General features: G+C 48.8%; 1 protein-coding gene across 14 annotated transcripts in view; it reads right to left on the bottom strand.

The window, feature by feature from the left end:
* The window catches only part of LOC129834874 (neogenin-like), a 249,315-nt gene that overhangs the window by 69,514 nt on the left and 165,459 nt on the right, over nt 1-14,342 (bottom strand). For all 14 annotated transcript variants that reach the window (XM_055900212.1, XM_055900218.1, XM_055900213.1 and 11 more), the window contains exons 6-7: nt 914-1,068; nt 440-560 (exon numbers count right to left, since the gene is read on the bottom strand). In XM_055900212.1, the coding sequence (XP_055756187.1) occupies nt 440-560; nt 914-1,068 (276 nt within the window). The remainder of the gene's footprint in view (nt 1-439; nt 561-913; nt 1,069-14,342) is intronic.

The following is a 14,342-nucleotide window of genomic DNA, read 5'->3' as shown; positions in this document are numbered from 1 at the left end:
GGTTTTGTGTTGTCTTTGTTTCTGTCCCTACCTCTCCCTGGAGGTTTTGTGTTGTCTTTGTTTCTGTCCCTACCTCTCCCTGGAGGTTTTGTGTTGTCTTTGTTTCTGTCCCTACCTCTCCCTCTCTCTGGAGGTTTTGAGTTGTCTTTGTTTCTGTCCCTACCTCTCCCTCTCTCTGGAGGTTTTGGGTTGTCCTTTTTCTTGTCCTACTCTCTTTGCTTGTCATACTCTTTGGGCATGCTTCTTAGATTTGTTCAATATTCACATTGTCTACTGTATTCTAGGCTCTACTCATTTCCAGTGTCCAGCCTTGTGTTTGAGTAAACCTAATGTACCCCAAAACACACATCAATGTGATTACTACTACAACCAAGCCCCCCCAGAATGAGCACTGGCTTCTATCTAGAACCCTGTCCATTCGGTTCCCCTCCCAACGTACCGTGCTCTAGGATGATGAGTTGAGCGCTGGACTGAATGTTCCCTGCATCGTTCTCTGCCAAACACTGGTAGAAGCCCTCGTCAGACTTGACCAGACCCAGCACCTGCAGGTTGTGTTCATTCTGCGGGTCAGAGAGCGAGAGACAGAGAGAGACAGACAGAGAGAAAAAGAGAGATAGAAAAAGCGACCGAGAGAGCGAGGTCAATAACATCAGGTGGTGGAGAGAGAGGGAAATAGGTCAATGTCTTGAGGTGGAGACTGTGTGAGAGGTCAATATGGTGATTGACCGACCACTCGTAAATCAAAGACCACATCAGTTGAGCATCTAGCTGAAGCACTGCTTGTTAAAGCGATTGGTTAAGAGGTATCAGACTGTAGAATGTCACGAGAACTTCTCCTCAGTAAAGATCAGAAGCTGAACTACAGGTTTTACGTCACACATCCTAATGACATTTTACATTACAACAAACTTACAATGATTTTGAAGTAGTCGCTGGGAATGACAGCGTCTCCGTTTTTGACCCATTTGACGGTGGGGGCCGGGGAGCCTGTGACCTCACACTGAAACATGATGTCCATGGACTCGTGGGCGTAGATGTTGGCCGGCCTCTTCAGGAACTCCGGTGGAACTGCAACATACAGCAGGGGAGAGGGGTGTCAGAGTGTCTGTGTGTGTGGGGGGTTGTCGGGGTGTGTGTGTGCCTGTGTGTGGGTGCCTGTGTGTGGGTGCCTGTGTGGGGGTGCCTGTGTGGGGGTATCCCCGGGTCTCTTTTCAGTTCGCTGCACCTAGTGACTGGAACGAGCTGCAAAAAACACTCAAACGGGACAGTTTCATCTCAATCTCTTCATTCAAAGACTCAATCATGGACACTCTTACTGACAGGCTGCTTAGCGTGATGTATTGTTGTCTCTACCTTCTTGCCCTTTGTGCTGTTGTCTGTGCCCAATGTTTGTACCATGTTTTGTGCTGCTGCCATGTTGTGTTGCTGCCATGTTGTCATGTGTTGCTACCATGTTGTTGTCATGTGTTGCTACTATGTTGTGTTGTTGTATTAGGTCTCTATGTAGTGTTGTCTCTTGCCGTGATGTGTTTTGTAATCTTTTTTATATATATTTTTTTTTTAATCCCAGCCCCCATCCCCAAAGGCCCTCATTGTAAATACGAATTTGTTCCTAACTGACTTGCCCAGTTAAATAAAGGTTACATCAAATAAACAAATAAAATAGTGTATGTGGGTGTGTATAACTGTCTACTGAGAAATAATTTAATGTGAGATTACCTATCATGTTCTCCTCTTGTAATGTGAAGGGTAACGCTCCATAACAGGCTGTTAAACAACACTGTGTTCCCAGCTGCAGGCTACGTGATAGAACAGTTAGTGAGAACTAGAAAATCAAATGGAATCAGATAACATCACGCTTCACTGAAAACTTGGACGGTAGAGACGGAGGAAGAGACAACGCAGGGACTCATAGCTAAATCCAATCGTCTATAGTACCCAGTCTCTTTTCCCTTTCAGCTCCACCCAGTCTCTTTTCCCTTTCAGCTCCACCCAGTCTCTTTTCCCTTTCAGCTCCACCCAGTCTCTTTTCCCTTTCAGCTCCACCCAGTCTCTTTTCCCTTTCAGCTCCACCCAGTCTCTTTTCCCTTTCAGCTCCACCCAGTCTCTTTTCCCTTTCAGCTCCACCCAGTCTCTTTTCCCTTTCAGCTCCACCCAGTCTCTTTTCCCTTTCAGCTCCACCCAGTCTCTTTTCCCTTTCAGCACCACCCAGCCTCTTTTCCCTTTCAGCACCACCCAGCCTCTTTTCCCTTTCAGCACCACCCAGCCTCTTTTCCCTTTCAGCACCACCCAGCCTCTTTTCCCTTTCAGCACCACCCAGCCTCGTTTCCCTTTCAGCACCACCCAGCCTCGTTTCCCTTTCAGCACCACCCAGCCTCGTTTCCATTTCAGCACCACCCAGCCTCGTTTCCATTTCAGCACCACCCAGCCTCGTTTCCATTTCAGCACCACCCAGCCTCGTTTCCATTTCAGCACCACCCAGCCTCGTTTCCATTTCAGCACCACCCAGCCTCGTTTCCATTTCAGCACCACCCAGCCTCGTTTCCATTTCAGCACCACCCAGCCTCGTTTCCATTTCAGCACCACCCAGCCTCGTTTCCATTTCAGCACCACCCAGCCTCGTTTCCATTTCAGCACCACCCAGCCTCGTTTCCATTTCAGCACCACCCAGCCTCTTTTTTTCATTTCAGCACCACCCAGCCTCTTTTTTTCATTTCAGCACCACCCAGCCTCTTTTTTTCATTTCAGCACCACCCAGCCTCTTTTTTTCATTTCAGCACCACCCAGTCTCTTTTTTTCATTTCAGCACCACCCAGTCTCTTTTTTTCATTTCAGCACCACCCAGTCTCTTTTTTTCATTTCAGCACCACCCAGTCTCTTTTTTTCATTTCAGCACCACCCAGTCTCTTTTTTTCATTTCAGCACCACCCAGTCTCTTTTTTTCATTTCAGCACCACCCAGTCTCTTTTTTTCATTTCAGCACCACCCAGTCTCTTTTTTTCATTTCAGCACCACCCAGTCTCTTTTTTTCATTTCAGCACCACCCAGTCTCTTTTTTTCATTTCAGCACCACCCAGTCTCTTTTTTTCATTTCAGCACCACCCAGTCTCTTTTTTTCATTTCAGCACCACCCAGTCTCTTTTTTTCATTTCAGCACCACCCAGTCTCTTTTTTTCATTTCAGCACCACCCAGTCTCTTTTTTTCATTTCAGCACCACCCAGTCTCTTTTTTTCATTTCAGCACCACCCAGTCTCTTTTTTTCATTTCAGCACCACCCAGTCTCTTTTTTTCATTTCAGCACCACCCAGTCTCTTTTTTTCATTTCAGCACCACCCAGTCTCTTTTTTTCATTTCAGCACCACCCAGTCTCTTTTTTTCATTTCAGCACCACCCAGTCTCTTTTTTTCATTTCAGCACCACCCAGTCTCTTTTTTTCATTTCAGCACCACCCAGTCTCTTTTTTTCATTTCAGCACCACCCAGTCTCTTTTTTTCATTTCAGCACCACCCAGTCTCTTTTTTTCATTTCAGCACCACCCAGTCTCTTTTTTTCATTTCAGCACCACCCAGTCTCTTTTTTTCATTTCAGCACCACCCAGTCTCTTTTTTTCATTTCAGCACCACCCAGTCTCTTTTTTTCATTTCAGCACCACCCAGTCTCTTTTTTTCATTTCAGCACCACCCAGTCTCTTTTTTTCATTTCAGCACCACCCAGTCTCTTTTTTTCATTTCAGCACCACCCAGTCTTTTTTTTTCATTTCAGCACCACCCAGTCTCTTTTTTTCATTTCAGCACCACCCAGTCTCTTTTTTTCATTTCAGCACCACCCAGTCTCTTTTTTTCATTTCAGCACCACCCAGTCTCTTTTTTTCATTTCAGCACCACCCAGTCTCTTTTTTTCATTTCAGCACCACCCAGTCTCTTTTTTTCATTTCAGCACCACCCAGTCTCTTTTTTTCATTTCAGCACCACCCAGTCTCTTTTCCATTTCAGCACCACCCAGTCTCTTTTCCATTTCAGCACCACCCAGTCTCTTTTCCATTTCAGCACCACCCAGTCTCTTTTCCATTTCAGCACCACCCAGTCTCTTTTCCATTTCAGCACCACCCAGTCTCTTTTCCATTTCAGCACCACCCAGTCTCTTTTCCATTTCAGCACCACCCAGTCTCTTTTCCATTTCAGCACCACCCAGTCTCTTTTCCATTTCAGCACCACCCAGTCTCTTTTCCATTTCAGCACCACCCAGTCTCTTTTCCATTTCAGCACCACCCAGTCTCTTTTCCATTTCAGCACCACCCAGTCTCTTTTCCATTTCAGCACCACCCAGTCTCTTTTCCATTTCAGCACCACCCAGTCTCTTTTCCATTTCAGCACCACCCAGTCTCTTTTCCATTTCAGCACCACCCAGTCTCTTTTCCATTTCAGCACCACCCAGTCTCTTTTCCATTTCAGCACCACCCAGTCTCTTTTCCATTTCAGCACCACCCAGTCTCTTTTCCATTTCAGCACCACCCAGTCTCTTTTCCATTTCAGCAACACCCAGTCTCTTTTCCATTTCAGCAACACCCAGTCTCTTTTCCATCCTTACTTGCCAGTGAAGGGAGAACAAACCATTTGAAAATGGAACAACTTTGGCTTCAACTTCCCCTGACCCTTTAACTAAATAGCAATCCTTAAGATATGTTATCCAACCAGGAAAACAAAGTCCTCATCTCTACCTCCATCTTCCCTGTAGTCTTTTTATAACAAAGCATCTCAAAGTAGTTAAAAACTGCCTATAATTACAGTGTCTCATCCTATGGAGAGTTGTGTACAGACGGAGTTCTACCCCAGACCAGGGTATTGAGGGCAGGGTCAAGTTATTTGATCGTCTGTGGAGATAAATGGCCTCATCCATCTCTCCTGTAACAAGGTCATGCAGAGCGCTGTGTCTCAGCCTTGTCCTTTACAGTGTAATTGGAGTGTGGCTCTGAGGAGGGTGACTGTGTGTGTATGTGTGTGTGTGTGCCCGAGTGTGTGTAAGTAGGATTGTGGAGGGAGAGTGCCTGAGTGTGTGTGTAATTCGGATTGTGTGTGGGGGGCGCCCAGCTCAGTGCTCTGATAAGACGTGACCTCTGTAACCAAGGTATAATAGCTGTGATGTTGGTCAGTAGGATTGTGAGTGGGGGGGGGGGGGGAGCTCAGTGCTCTGATAAGACGTGACCTCTGTAACCAAGGTATAATAGCTGTGATGTTGGCGAGTAGTGTCAAGTCAAGCCTCTGTATCAGCCTTCACAGCTCTCCAATAGCATACCATTCACATCCCATTCACATGTGGACCACAGACTGATTGTGTTTAACAGTTGGGTGGATAAGGTGCTTTCTACTCTGGGGGAACAGAGGGTGGGTTCAACAGCGTAATCAGCCAGGCTAACTGTTCTATAATATAATGACATGATCATTTAGCAGGCGCTCTTATCCAGAGAAACTTAAAGATAATAGCCTACAGGTAATTCAGTCGTAGTTTAAATAAGTCTTACCCACAACTCTAATTAAACTCCATCCTCCAACCATCTGAGCAATGTTCTGAGGGGCACCACGTAGCCTAACTGGAATATATAAGGTTCTGAGTGGCACCCCTTAGTCTAACTGGAATATATAAGGTTCTGAGTGGCACCCCGTAGTCTAACTGGAATATATAAGGTTCTGAGTGGCACCCCGCAGTCTAACTGGAATATATAAGGTTCTGAGTGGCACCCCGTAGTCTAACTGGAATATATAAGGTTCTGAGTGGCACCCCGCAGTCTAACTGGAATATATAAGGTTCTGAGTGGCACCCCGTAGTCTAACTGGAATATATAAGGTTCTGAGTGGCACCCCGCAGTCTAACTGGAATATATAAGGTTCTGAGTGGCACCCCTTAGTCTAACTGGAATATATAAGGTTCTGAGTGGCACCCCGTAGTCTAACTGGAATATATAAGGTTCTGAGTGGCACCCCGTAGTCTAACTGGAATATATAAGGTTCTGAGTGGCAGCCCGCAGTCTAACTGGAATATATAAGGTTGAGTGGCACCCCGTAAGTCTAACCTTTAATATATATTGTTCTGACTGGCAGCACGTTGTCTAAATGGAATATATCTTGTATATTCCATTTAGCACATTATCTAACTGGTATCCACACTGATCGACAAACCATTTCGGGGGCATTGTCATGCTGAAACAGGAAATGGCCTTCCCCAAACGGTTGCCACAAAGTTGTAAGCACAGAATCATCTAAAATGTCATTGTATGCTGAAGAGTTGAGATCTCCCTTAATAACTGAAACTAAAGGGGTCCGAACCATGAAAAACAGCCCCAGATCACTATTCCTCCTCCACCAACTTTACAGTTGGCACTATTGATTCGGACAGGTAGCGTTTTCCTGGCATCCGCCAAACCCAGATTTGTCCGTCGGACTGCCAGATGGCGAAGTGTGATTCATCACTCCAGAGAATGTGTTTCCACTGCTCCAAAGTCCAATTGCGGCAAGCGTTACACCACTCCAGCCAACGCTTGGCGTTGCGCATGGTGATCTTAGGCTTGTGTGCGGCTGCTCGGCCATGGAAACCCATTTCATGACGCTCCCGACGAACAGTTACTGTGCTGACGTTGCTTCTAGAGACAGTTTGGTACTCGGTTGTGAGTGTTGCAACCAAGGACAGATGATTTTTACGCGCTACGTGCTTTAGCCCTCAACGGACCCTGAGCTTGTGTGGCCTACCACTTCGCGGCTGAGCAGTTGTTGCTCCTAGAGGTTTCCACTTTACAATAACAGCACTTACAGTTGACGTGGGTAGCTCTAGCAGAGCAGAAATGTTATGAACTGACTTGTTGGAAATGTGGCATCCTATGACGTGTGTCACGTTGACAGTCACTGAGCTCTTCAGTAAGGGCCATTCTACTGTCAATGTTTGTCTATGGAGATTGCATGGCTGTGCGCTTGATTTTATATACCGGTCAGCAACATGTATGGCTGAAATAGACAATTCCACTAATCACACTATATATACACAGAAGTATCTTGTAAACAGCATGGATGTTCATACTGTACTCTAAACCAGAGCTATACTGTTTACATTTAAGTCATTTAGCAGACGCTCTTATCCAGAGCGACTTATTATAGAGTGCAGTTGTCAGCCACTCATTGGCCTGCTTTGTGCAGTATCTATTGGGGAACAGTTTGAGACGGGACTACTGCCTACGCAGTGCGGTGTTGTCGAGACTACTGCCTACGCAGTGCGGTGTTGTCGAGACTACTGCCTACGCAGTGCGGTGTTGTCGAGACTACTGCCTACGCAGTGCGGTGTTGTCGAGACTACTGCCTACGCAGTGCGGTGTTGTCGAGACTACTGCCTACGCAGTGCGGTGTTGTCGAGACTACTGCCTACGCAGTGCGGTGTTGTCGAGACTACTGCCTACGCAGTGCGGTGTTGTCGAGACTACTGCCTACGCAGTGCGGTGTTGTCGAGACTACTGCCTACGCAGTGCGGTGTTGTCGAGACTACTGCCTACGCAGTGCGGTGTTGTCGAGACTACTGCCTACGCAGTGCGGTGTTGTCGAGACTACTGCCTACGCAGTGCGGTGTTGTCGAGACTACTGCCTACGCAGTGCGGTGTTGTCGAGACTACTGCCTACGCAGTGCGGTGTTGTCGAGACTACTGCCTACGCAGTGCGGTGTTGTCGAGACTACTGCCTACGCAGTGCGGTGTTGTCGAGACTACTGCCTACGCAGTGCGGTGTTGTCGAGACTACTGCCTACGCAGTGCGGTGTTGTCGAGACTACTGCCTACGCAGTGCGGTGTTGTCGAGACTACTGCCTACGCAGTGCGGTGTTGTCGAGACTACTGCCTACGCAGTGCGGTGTTGTCGAGACTACTGCCTACGCAGTGCGGTGTTGTCGAGACTACTGCCAACGCAGTGCGGTGTTGTCGAGACTACTGCCAACGCAGTGCGGTGTTGTCGAGACTACTGCCAACGCAGTGCGGTGTTGTCGAGACTACTGCCTACGCAGTGCGGTGTTGTCGAGACTACTGCCTACGCAGTGCGGTGTTGTCGAGACTACTGCCTACTCAGTGCGGTGTTGTCGAGACTACTGCCAACGCAGTGCGGTGTTGTCGAGACTACTGCCAACGCAGTGCGGTGTTGTCGAGACTACTGCGAGAGAAAGAGTATTTATTGCTGTGTAATGAAGAGAGGGAAGAGAGTATTTATTGCTGTGTGACGAGGGAAGAGAGTATTCATTGCTGTGTGAAGAGGGAAGAGAGTATTCATTGCTGTGTGATGAAGGGGGGGGAAGAGAGTATTCATTGCTGTGTGATGAAGGGGGGGGAAAGAGAGTATTCATTGCTGTGTGACGAAGGGGGGGAAAGAGAGTATTCATTGCTGTGTGACGAAGGGGGGGAAGAGAGTATTCATTGCTGTGTGACGAAGGGGGGGGAAGAGAGTATTCATTGCTGTGTGACGAAGGGGGGGAAGAGAGTATTCATTGCTGTGTGACGAAGGGGGGGAAGAGAGTATTCGTGGCTGTGTGACGAAGGGGGGGGGAGAGAGTATTCATTGCTGTGTGACGAAGGGGGGGGAGAGAGTATTCATTGCTGTGTGACGAAGGGGGGGGAGAGAGTATTCATTGCTGTGTGACGAAGGGGGGAAGAGAGTATTCATTGCTGTGTGACGAAGGAAGAGAGTATTCATTGCTGTGTGAAGAGGGAAGAGAGTATTCATTGCTGTGTGATGAAGGGGGGGAAGAGAGTATTCATTGCTGTGTGACGAAGGGGGGGGAAAGAGAGTATTCATTGCTGTGTGACGAAGGGGGGGAAAGAGAGTATTCATTGCTGTGTGACGAAGGGGGGGAAGAGAGTATTCATTGCTGTGTGACGAAGGGGGGGGAAGAGAGTATTCATTGCTGTGTGACGAAGGGGGGGAAGAGAGTATTCATTGCTGTGTGACGAAGGGGGGAAGAGAGTATTCGTGGCTGTGTGACGAAGGGGGGGAGAGAGTATTCATTGCTGTGTGACGAAGGGGGGGAGAGAGTATTCATTGCTGTGTGACGAAGGGGGGGGGAGAGAGTATTCATTGCTGTGTGACGAAGGGGGGGGAGAGAGTATTCATTGCTGTGTGACGAAGGGGGGGGAGAGAGTATTCATTGCTGTGTGACGAAGGGGGGAAGAGAGTATTCATTGCTGTGTGACGAAGGGGGGGAACAGAGTATTCATTGCTGTGTGACGAAGGGGGGGAAGAGAGTATTCATTGCTGTGTGACGACGAGGGGAAGAGAGGATTCATTGCTGTGTGACGACGAGGGGAAGAGAGTATTCATTGCTGTGTGACGACGAGGGGAAGAGAGTATTCATTGCTGTGTGACGACGAGGGGAAGAGAGTATTCATTGCTGTGTGACGACGAGGGGAAGAGAGTATTCATTGCTGTGTGACGACGAGGGGAAGAGAGTATTCATTGCTGTGTGACGACGAGGGGAAGAGAGTATTCATTGCTGTGTGACGACGAGGGGAAGAGAGTATTCATTGCTGTGTGACGACGAGGGGAAGAGAGTATTCATTGCTGTGTGACGAAGGGGGGGAAGAGAGTATTCATTGCTGTGTGACGACGAGGGGAAGAGAGTATTCATTGCTGTGTGACGACGAGGGGAAGAGAGTATTCATTGCTGTGTGACGAAGGGGGGGAAGAGAGTATTCATTGCTGTGTGACGAAGGGGGGGAAGAGAGTATTCATTGCTGTGTGACGAAGGGGGGAAGAGAGTATTCATTGCTGTGTGACGAAGGGGGGGAAGAGAGTATTCATTGCTGTGTGACGAAGGGGGGGAAGAGAGTATTCATTGCTGTGTGACGAAGGGGGGGAAGAGAGTATTCATTGCTGTGTGACGAAGGGGGGGAAGAGAGTATTCATTGCTGTGTGACGAAGGGGAGGGGAGAGAGTATTCATTGCTGTGTGACGAAGGGGGGGAGAGAGTATTCATTGCTGTGTGACGAAGGGGGGGAGAGAGTATTCATTGCTGTGTGACGAAGGGGGGAAGAGAGTATTCATTGCTGTGTGACGAAGGGGGGGAACAGAGTATTCATTGCTGTGTGACGACGAGGGGAAGAGAGTATTCATTGCTGTGTGACGACGAGGGGAAGAGAGTATTCATTGCTGTGTGACGAAGGGGGGGAAGAGAGTATTCATTGCTGTGTGACGAAGGGGGGGAAGAGAGTATTCATTGCTGTGTGACGAAGGGGGGAAGAGAGTATTCATTGCTGTGTGACGAAGGGGGGAAGAGAGTATTCATTGCTGTGTGACGAAGGGGGGAAGAGAGTATTCATTGCTGTGTGACGAAGGGGGGGAAGAGAGTATTCATTGCTGTGTGACGAAGGGGGGGAAGAGAGTATTCATTGCTGTGTGACGAAGGGGGGGAAGAGAGTATTCATTGCTGTGTGACGAAGGGGGGGAAGAGAGTATTCATTGCTGTGTGACGAAGGGGGGGAAGAGAGTATTCGTTGCTGTGTGACGACGAGGGGAAGAGAGTATTCGTTGCTGTGTGACGACGAGGGGAAGAGAGTATTCGTTGCTGTGTGACGACGAGGTGAAGAGAGTATTCGTTGCTGTGTGACGACGAGGGGAAGAGAGTATTCGTTGCTGTGTGACGACGAGGGGAAGAGAGTATTCGTTGCTGTGTGACGACGAGGGGAAGAGAGTATTCGTTGCTGTGTGACGAAGGGGGGGAAGAGAGTATTCATTGCTGTGTGACGACGAGGGGAAGAGAGTATTCTTTGCTGTGTGACGACGAGGGGAAGAGAGTATTCTTTGCTGTGTGATGACGAGGGGAAGAGAGTATTCTTTGCTGTGTGACGAAGGGGGGGAAGAGAGTATTCATTGCTGTGTGACGAAGGGGGGGAAGAGAGTATTCATTGCTGTGTGATGACGAAGGGGGGGAAGAGAGTATTCATTGCTGTGTGACAAAGGGGGGGAAGAGAGTATTCATTGCTGTGTGACGACGAGGTGAAGAGAGTATTCATTGCTGTGTGACGACGAGGTGAAGAGAGTATTCATTGCTGTGTGACGACGAGGGGAAGAGAGTATTCATTGCTGTGTGACGACGAGGGGAAGAGAGTATTCATTGCTGTGTGACGACGAGGGGAAGAGAGTATTCATTGCTGTGTGACGAAGGGGGGGAAGAGAGTATTCATTGCTGTGTGACGAAGGGGGGGAAGAGAGTATTCATTGCTGTGTGACGAAGGGGGGGAAGAGAGTATTCATTGCTGTGTGACGAAGGGGGGGGAAGAGAGTATTCATTGCTGTGTGACAAAGGGGGGGGAAGAGAGTATTCATTGCTGTGTGACGACGAGGTGAAGAGAGTATTCATTGCTGTGTGACGACGAGGTGAAGAGAGTATTCATTGCTGTGTGACGACGAGGTGAAGAGAGTATTCATTGCTGTGTGACGACGAGGGGAAGAGAGTATTCATTGCTGTGTGACGACGAGGGGAAGAGAGTATTCATTGCTGTGTGACGAAGGGGGGGAAGAGAGTATTCATTGCTGTGTGACGAAGGGGGGGAAGAGAGTATTCATTGCTGTGTGACGACGAGGGGAAGAGAGTATTCATTGCTGTGTGATGACGAAGGGGGGGAAGAGAGTATTCATTGCTGTGTGATGACGAAGGGGGGGAAGAGAGTATTCATTGCTGTGTGATGACGAAGGGGGGGAACAGAGTATTCATTGCTGTGTGACGAAGGGGGGGAAGAGAGTATTCATTGCTGTGTGACGAAGGGGGGGAAGAGAGTATTCATTGCTGTGTGACGAAGGGGGGGAAGAGAGTATTCATTGCTGTGTGACGAAGGGGGGGAAGAGAGTATTCATTGCTGTGTGACGAAGGGGGGGAAGAGAGTATTCATTGCTGTGTGACGAAGGGGGGGAACAGAGTATTCATTGCTGTGTGACGAAGGGGGGGAAGAGAGTATTAGTTGCTGTGTGACAACGAGGGGAAGAGAGTATTCGTTGCTGTGTGACGACGAGGGGAAGAGAGTATTCGTTGCTGTGTGACGACGAGGTGAAGAGAGTATTCGTTGCTGTGTGACGACGAGGGGAAGAGAGTATTCGTTGCTGTGTGACGACGAGGGGAAGAGAGTATTCGTTGCTGTGTGACGACGAGGGGAAGAGAGTATTCGTTGCTGTGTGACGACGAGGGGAAGAGAGTATTCATGGCTGTGTGACGACGAGGGGAAGAGAGTATTCATTGCTGTGTGACGACGAGGGGAAGAGAGTATTCATTGCTGTGTGACGACGAGGGGAAGAGAGTATTCATTGCTGTGTGACGACGAGGGGAAGAGAGTATTCATTGCTGTGTGACGACGAGGGGAAGAGAGTATTCATTGCTGTGTGACGACGAGGGGAAGAGAGTATTCATTGCTGTGTGACGACGAGGGGAAGAGAGAATTCATTGCTGTGTGACGACGAGGGGAAGAGAGTATTCATTGCTGTGTGACGAAGGGGGGGAAGAGAGTATTCATTGCTGTGTGACGAAGGGGGGGGAAGAGAGTATTCATTGCTGTGTGACGAAGGGGGGGAGAGAGTATTCATTGCTGTGTGACGAAGGGGGGAAGAGAGTATTCATTGCTGTGTGACGAAGGGGGGGAACAGAGTATTCATTGCTGTGTGACGACGAGGGGAAGAGAGTATTCATTGCTGTGCGACGACGAGGGGAAGAGAGTATTCATTGCTGTGTGACGACGAGGGGAAGAGAGTATTCATTGCTGTGTGACGACGAGGGGAAGAGAGTATTCATTGCTGTGTGACGAAGGGGGGGAAGAGAGTATTCATTGCTGTGTGACGAAGGGGGGGAAGAGAGTATTCATTGCTGTGTGACGAAGGGGGGAAGAGAGTATTCATTGCTGTGTGACGAAGGGGGGAAGAGAGTATTCATTGCTGTGTGACGAAGGGGGGAAGAGAGTATTCATTGCTGTGTGACGAAGGGGGGGAAGAGAGTATTCATTGCTGTGTGACGAAGGGGGGGAAGAGAGTATTCATTGCTGTGTGACGAAGGGGGGGAAGAGAGTATTCATTGCTGTGTGACGAAGGGGGGGAAGAGAGTATTCATTGCTGTGTGACGAAGGGGGGGAAGAGAGTATTAGTTGCTGTGTGACGACGAGGGGAAGAGAGTATTCGTTGCTGTGTGACGACGAGGGGAAGAGAGTATTCGTTGCTGTGTGACGACGAGGGGAAGAGAGTATTCGTTGCTGTGTGACGACGAGGGGAAGAGAGTATTCGTTGCTGTGTGACGACGAGGGGAAGAGAGTATTCATTGCTGTGTGACGACGAAGGGGGGGAAGAGAGTATTCATTGCTGTGTGACGACGAGGGGAAGAGAGTATTCATGGCTGTGTGACGACGAGGGGAAGAGAGTATTCATTGCTGTGTGACGACGAGGGGAAGAGAGTATTCATTGCTGTGTGACGACGAGGGGAAGAGAGTATTCATTGCTGTGTGACGACGAGGGGAAGAGAGTATTCATTGCTGTGTGACGACGAGGGGAAGAGAGTATTCATTGCTGTGTGACGACGAGGGGAAGAGAGTATTCATTGCTGTGTGACGACGAGGGGAAGAGAGTATTCATTGCTGTGTGACGACGAGGGGAAGAGAGTATTCATTGCTGTGTGATGACGAGGGGAAGAGAGTATTCTTTGCTGTGTGATGACGAGGGGAAGAGAGTATTCTTTGCTGTGTGACGAAGGGGGGGAAGAGAGTATTCATTGCTGTGTGACGAAGGGGGGGAAGAGAGTATTCATTGCTGTGTGATGACGAAGGGGGGGAAGAGAGTATTCATTGCTGTGTGACAAAGGGGGGGAAGAGAGTATTCATTGCTGTGTGACGACGAGGTGAAGAGAGTATTCATTGCTGTGTGACGACGAGGTGAAGAGAGTATTCATTGCTGTGTGACGACGAGGGGAAGAGAGTATTCATTGCTGTGTGACGACGAGGGGAAGAGAGTATTCATTGCTGTGTGACGACGAGGGGAAGAGAGTATTCATTGCTGTGTGACGAAGGGGGGGAAGAGAGTATTCATTGCTGTGTGACAAAGGGGGGGAAGAGAGTATTCATTGCTGTGTGACGAAGGGGGGGAAGAGAGTATTCATTGCTGTGTGACGAAGGGGGGGAAGAGAGTATTCATTGCTGTGTGACAAAGGGGGGGGAAGAGAGTATTCATTGCTGTGTGATGACGAGGTGAAGAGAGTATTCATTGCTGTGTGACGACGAGGTGAAGAGAGTATTCATTGCTGTGTGACGAAGAGGTGAAGAGAGTATTCATTGCTGTGTGACGACGAGGGGAAGAGAGTA

This window comes from Salvelinus fontinalis, chromosome 35, assembly GCF_029448725.1.
Source record: "Salvelinus fontinalis isolate EN_2023a chromosome 35, ASM2944872v1, whole genome shotgun sequence".
Taxonomy (NCBI): Eukaryota; Metazoa; Chordata; class Actinopteri; order Salmoniformes; family Salmonidae; genus Salvelinus; species Salvelinus fontinalis.
This window is presented reverse-complemented; position numbering and strand designations above follow the sequence as displayed.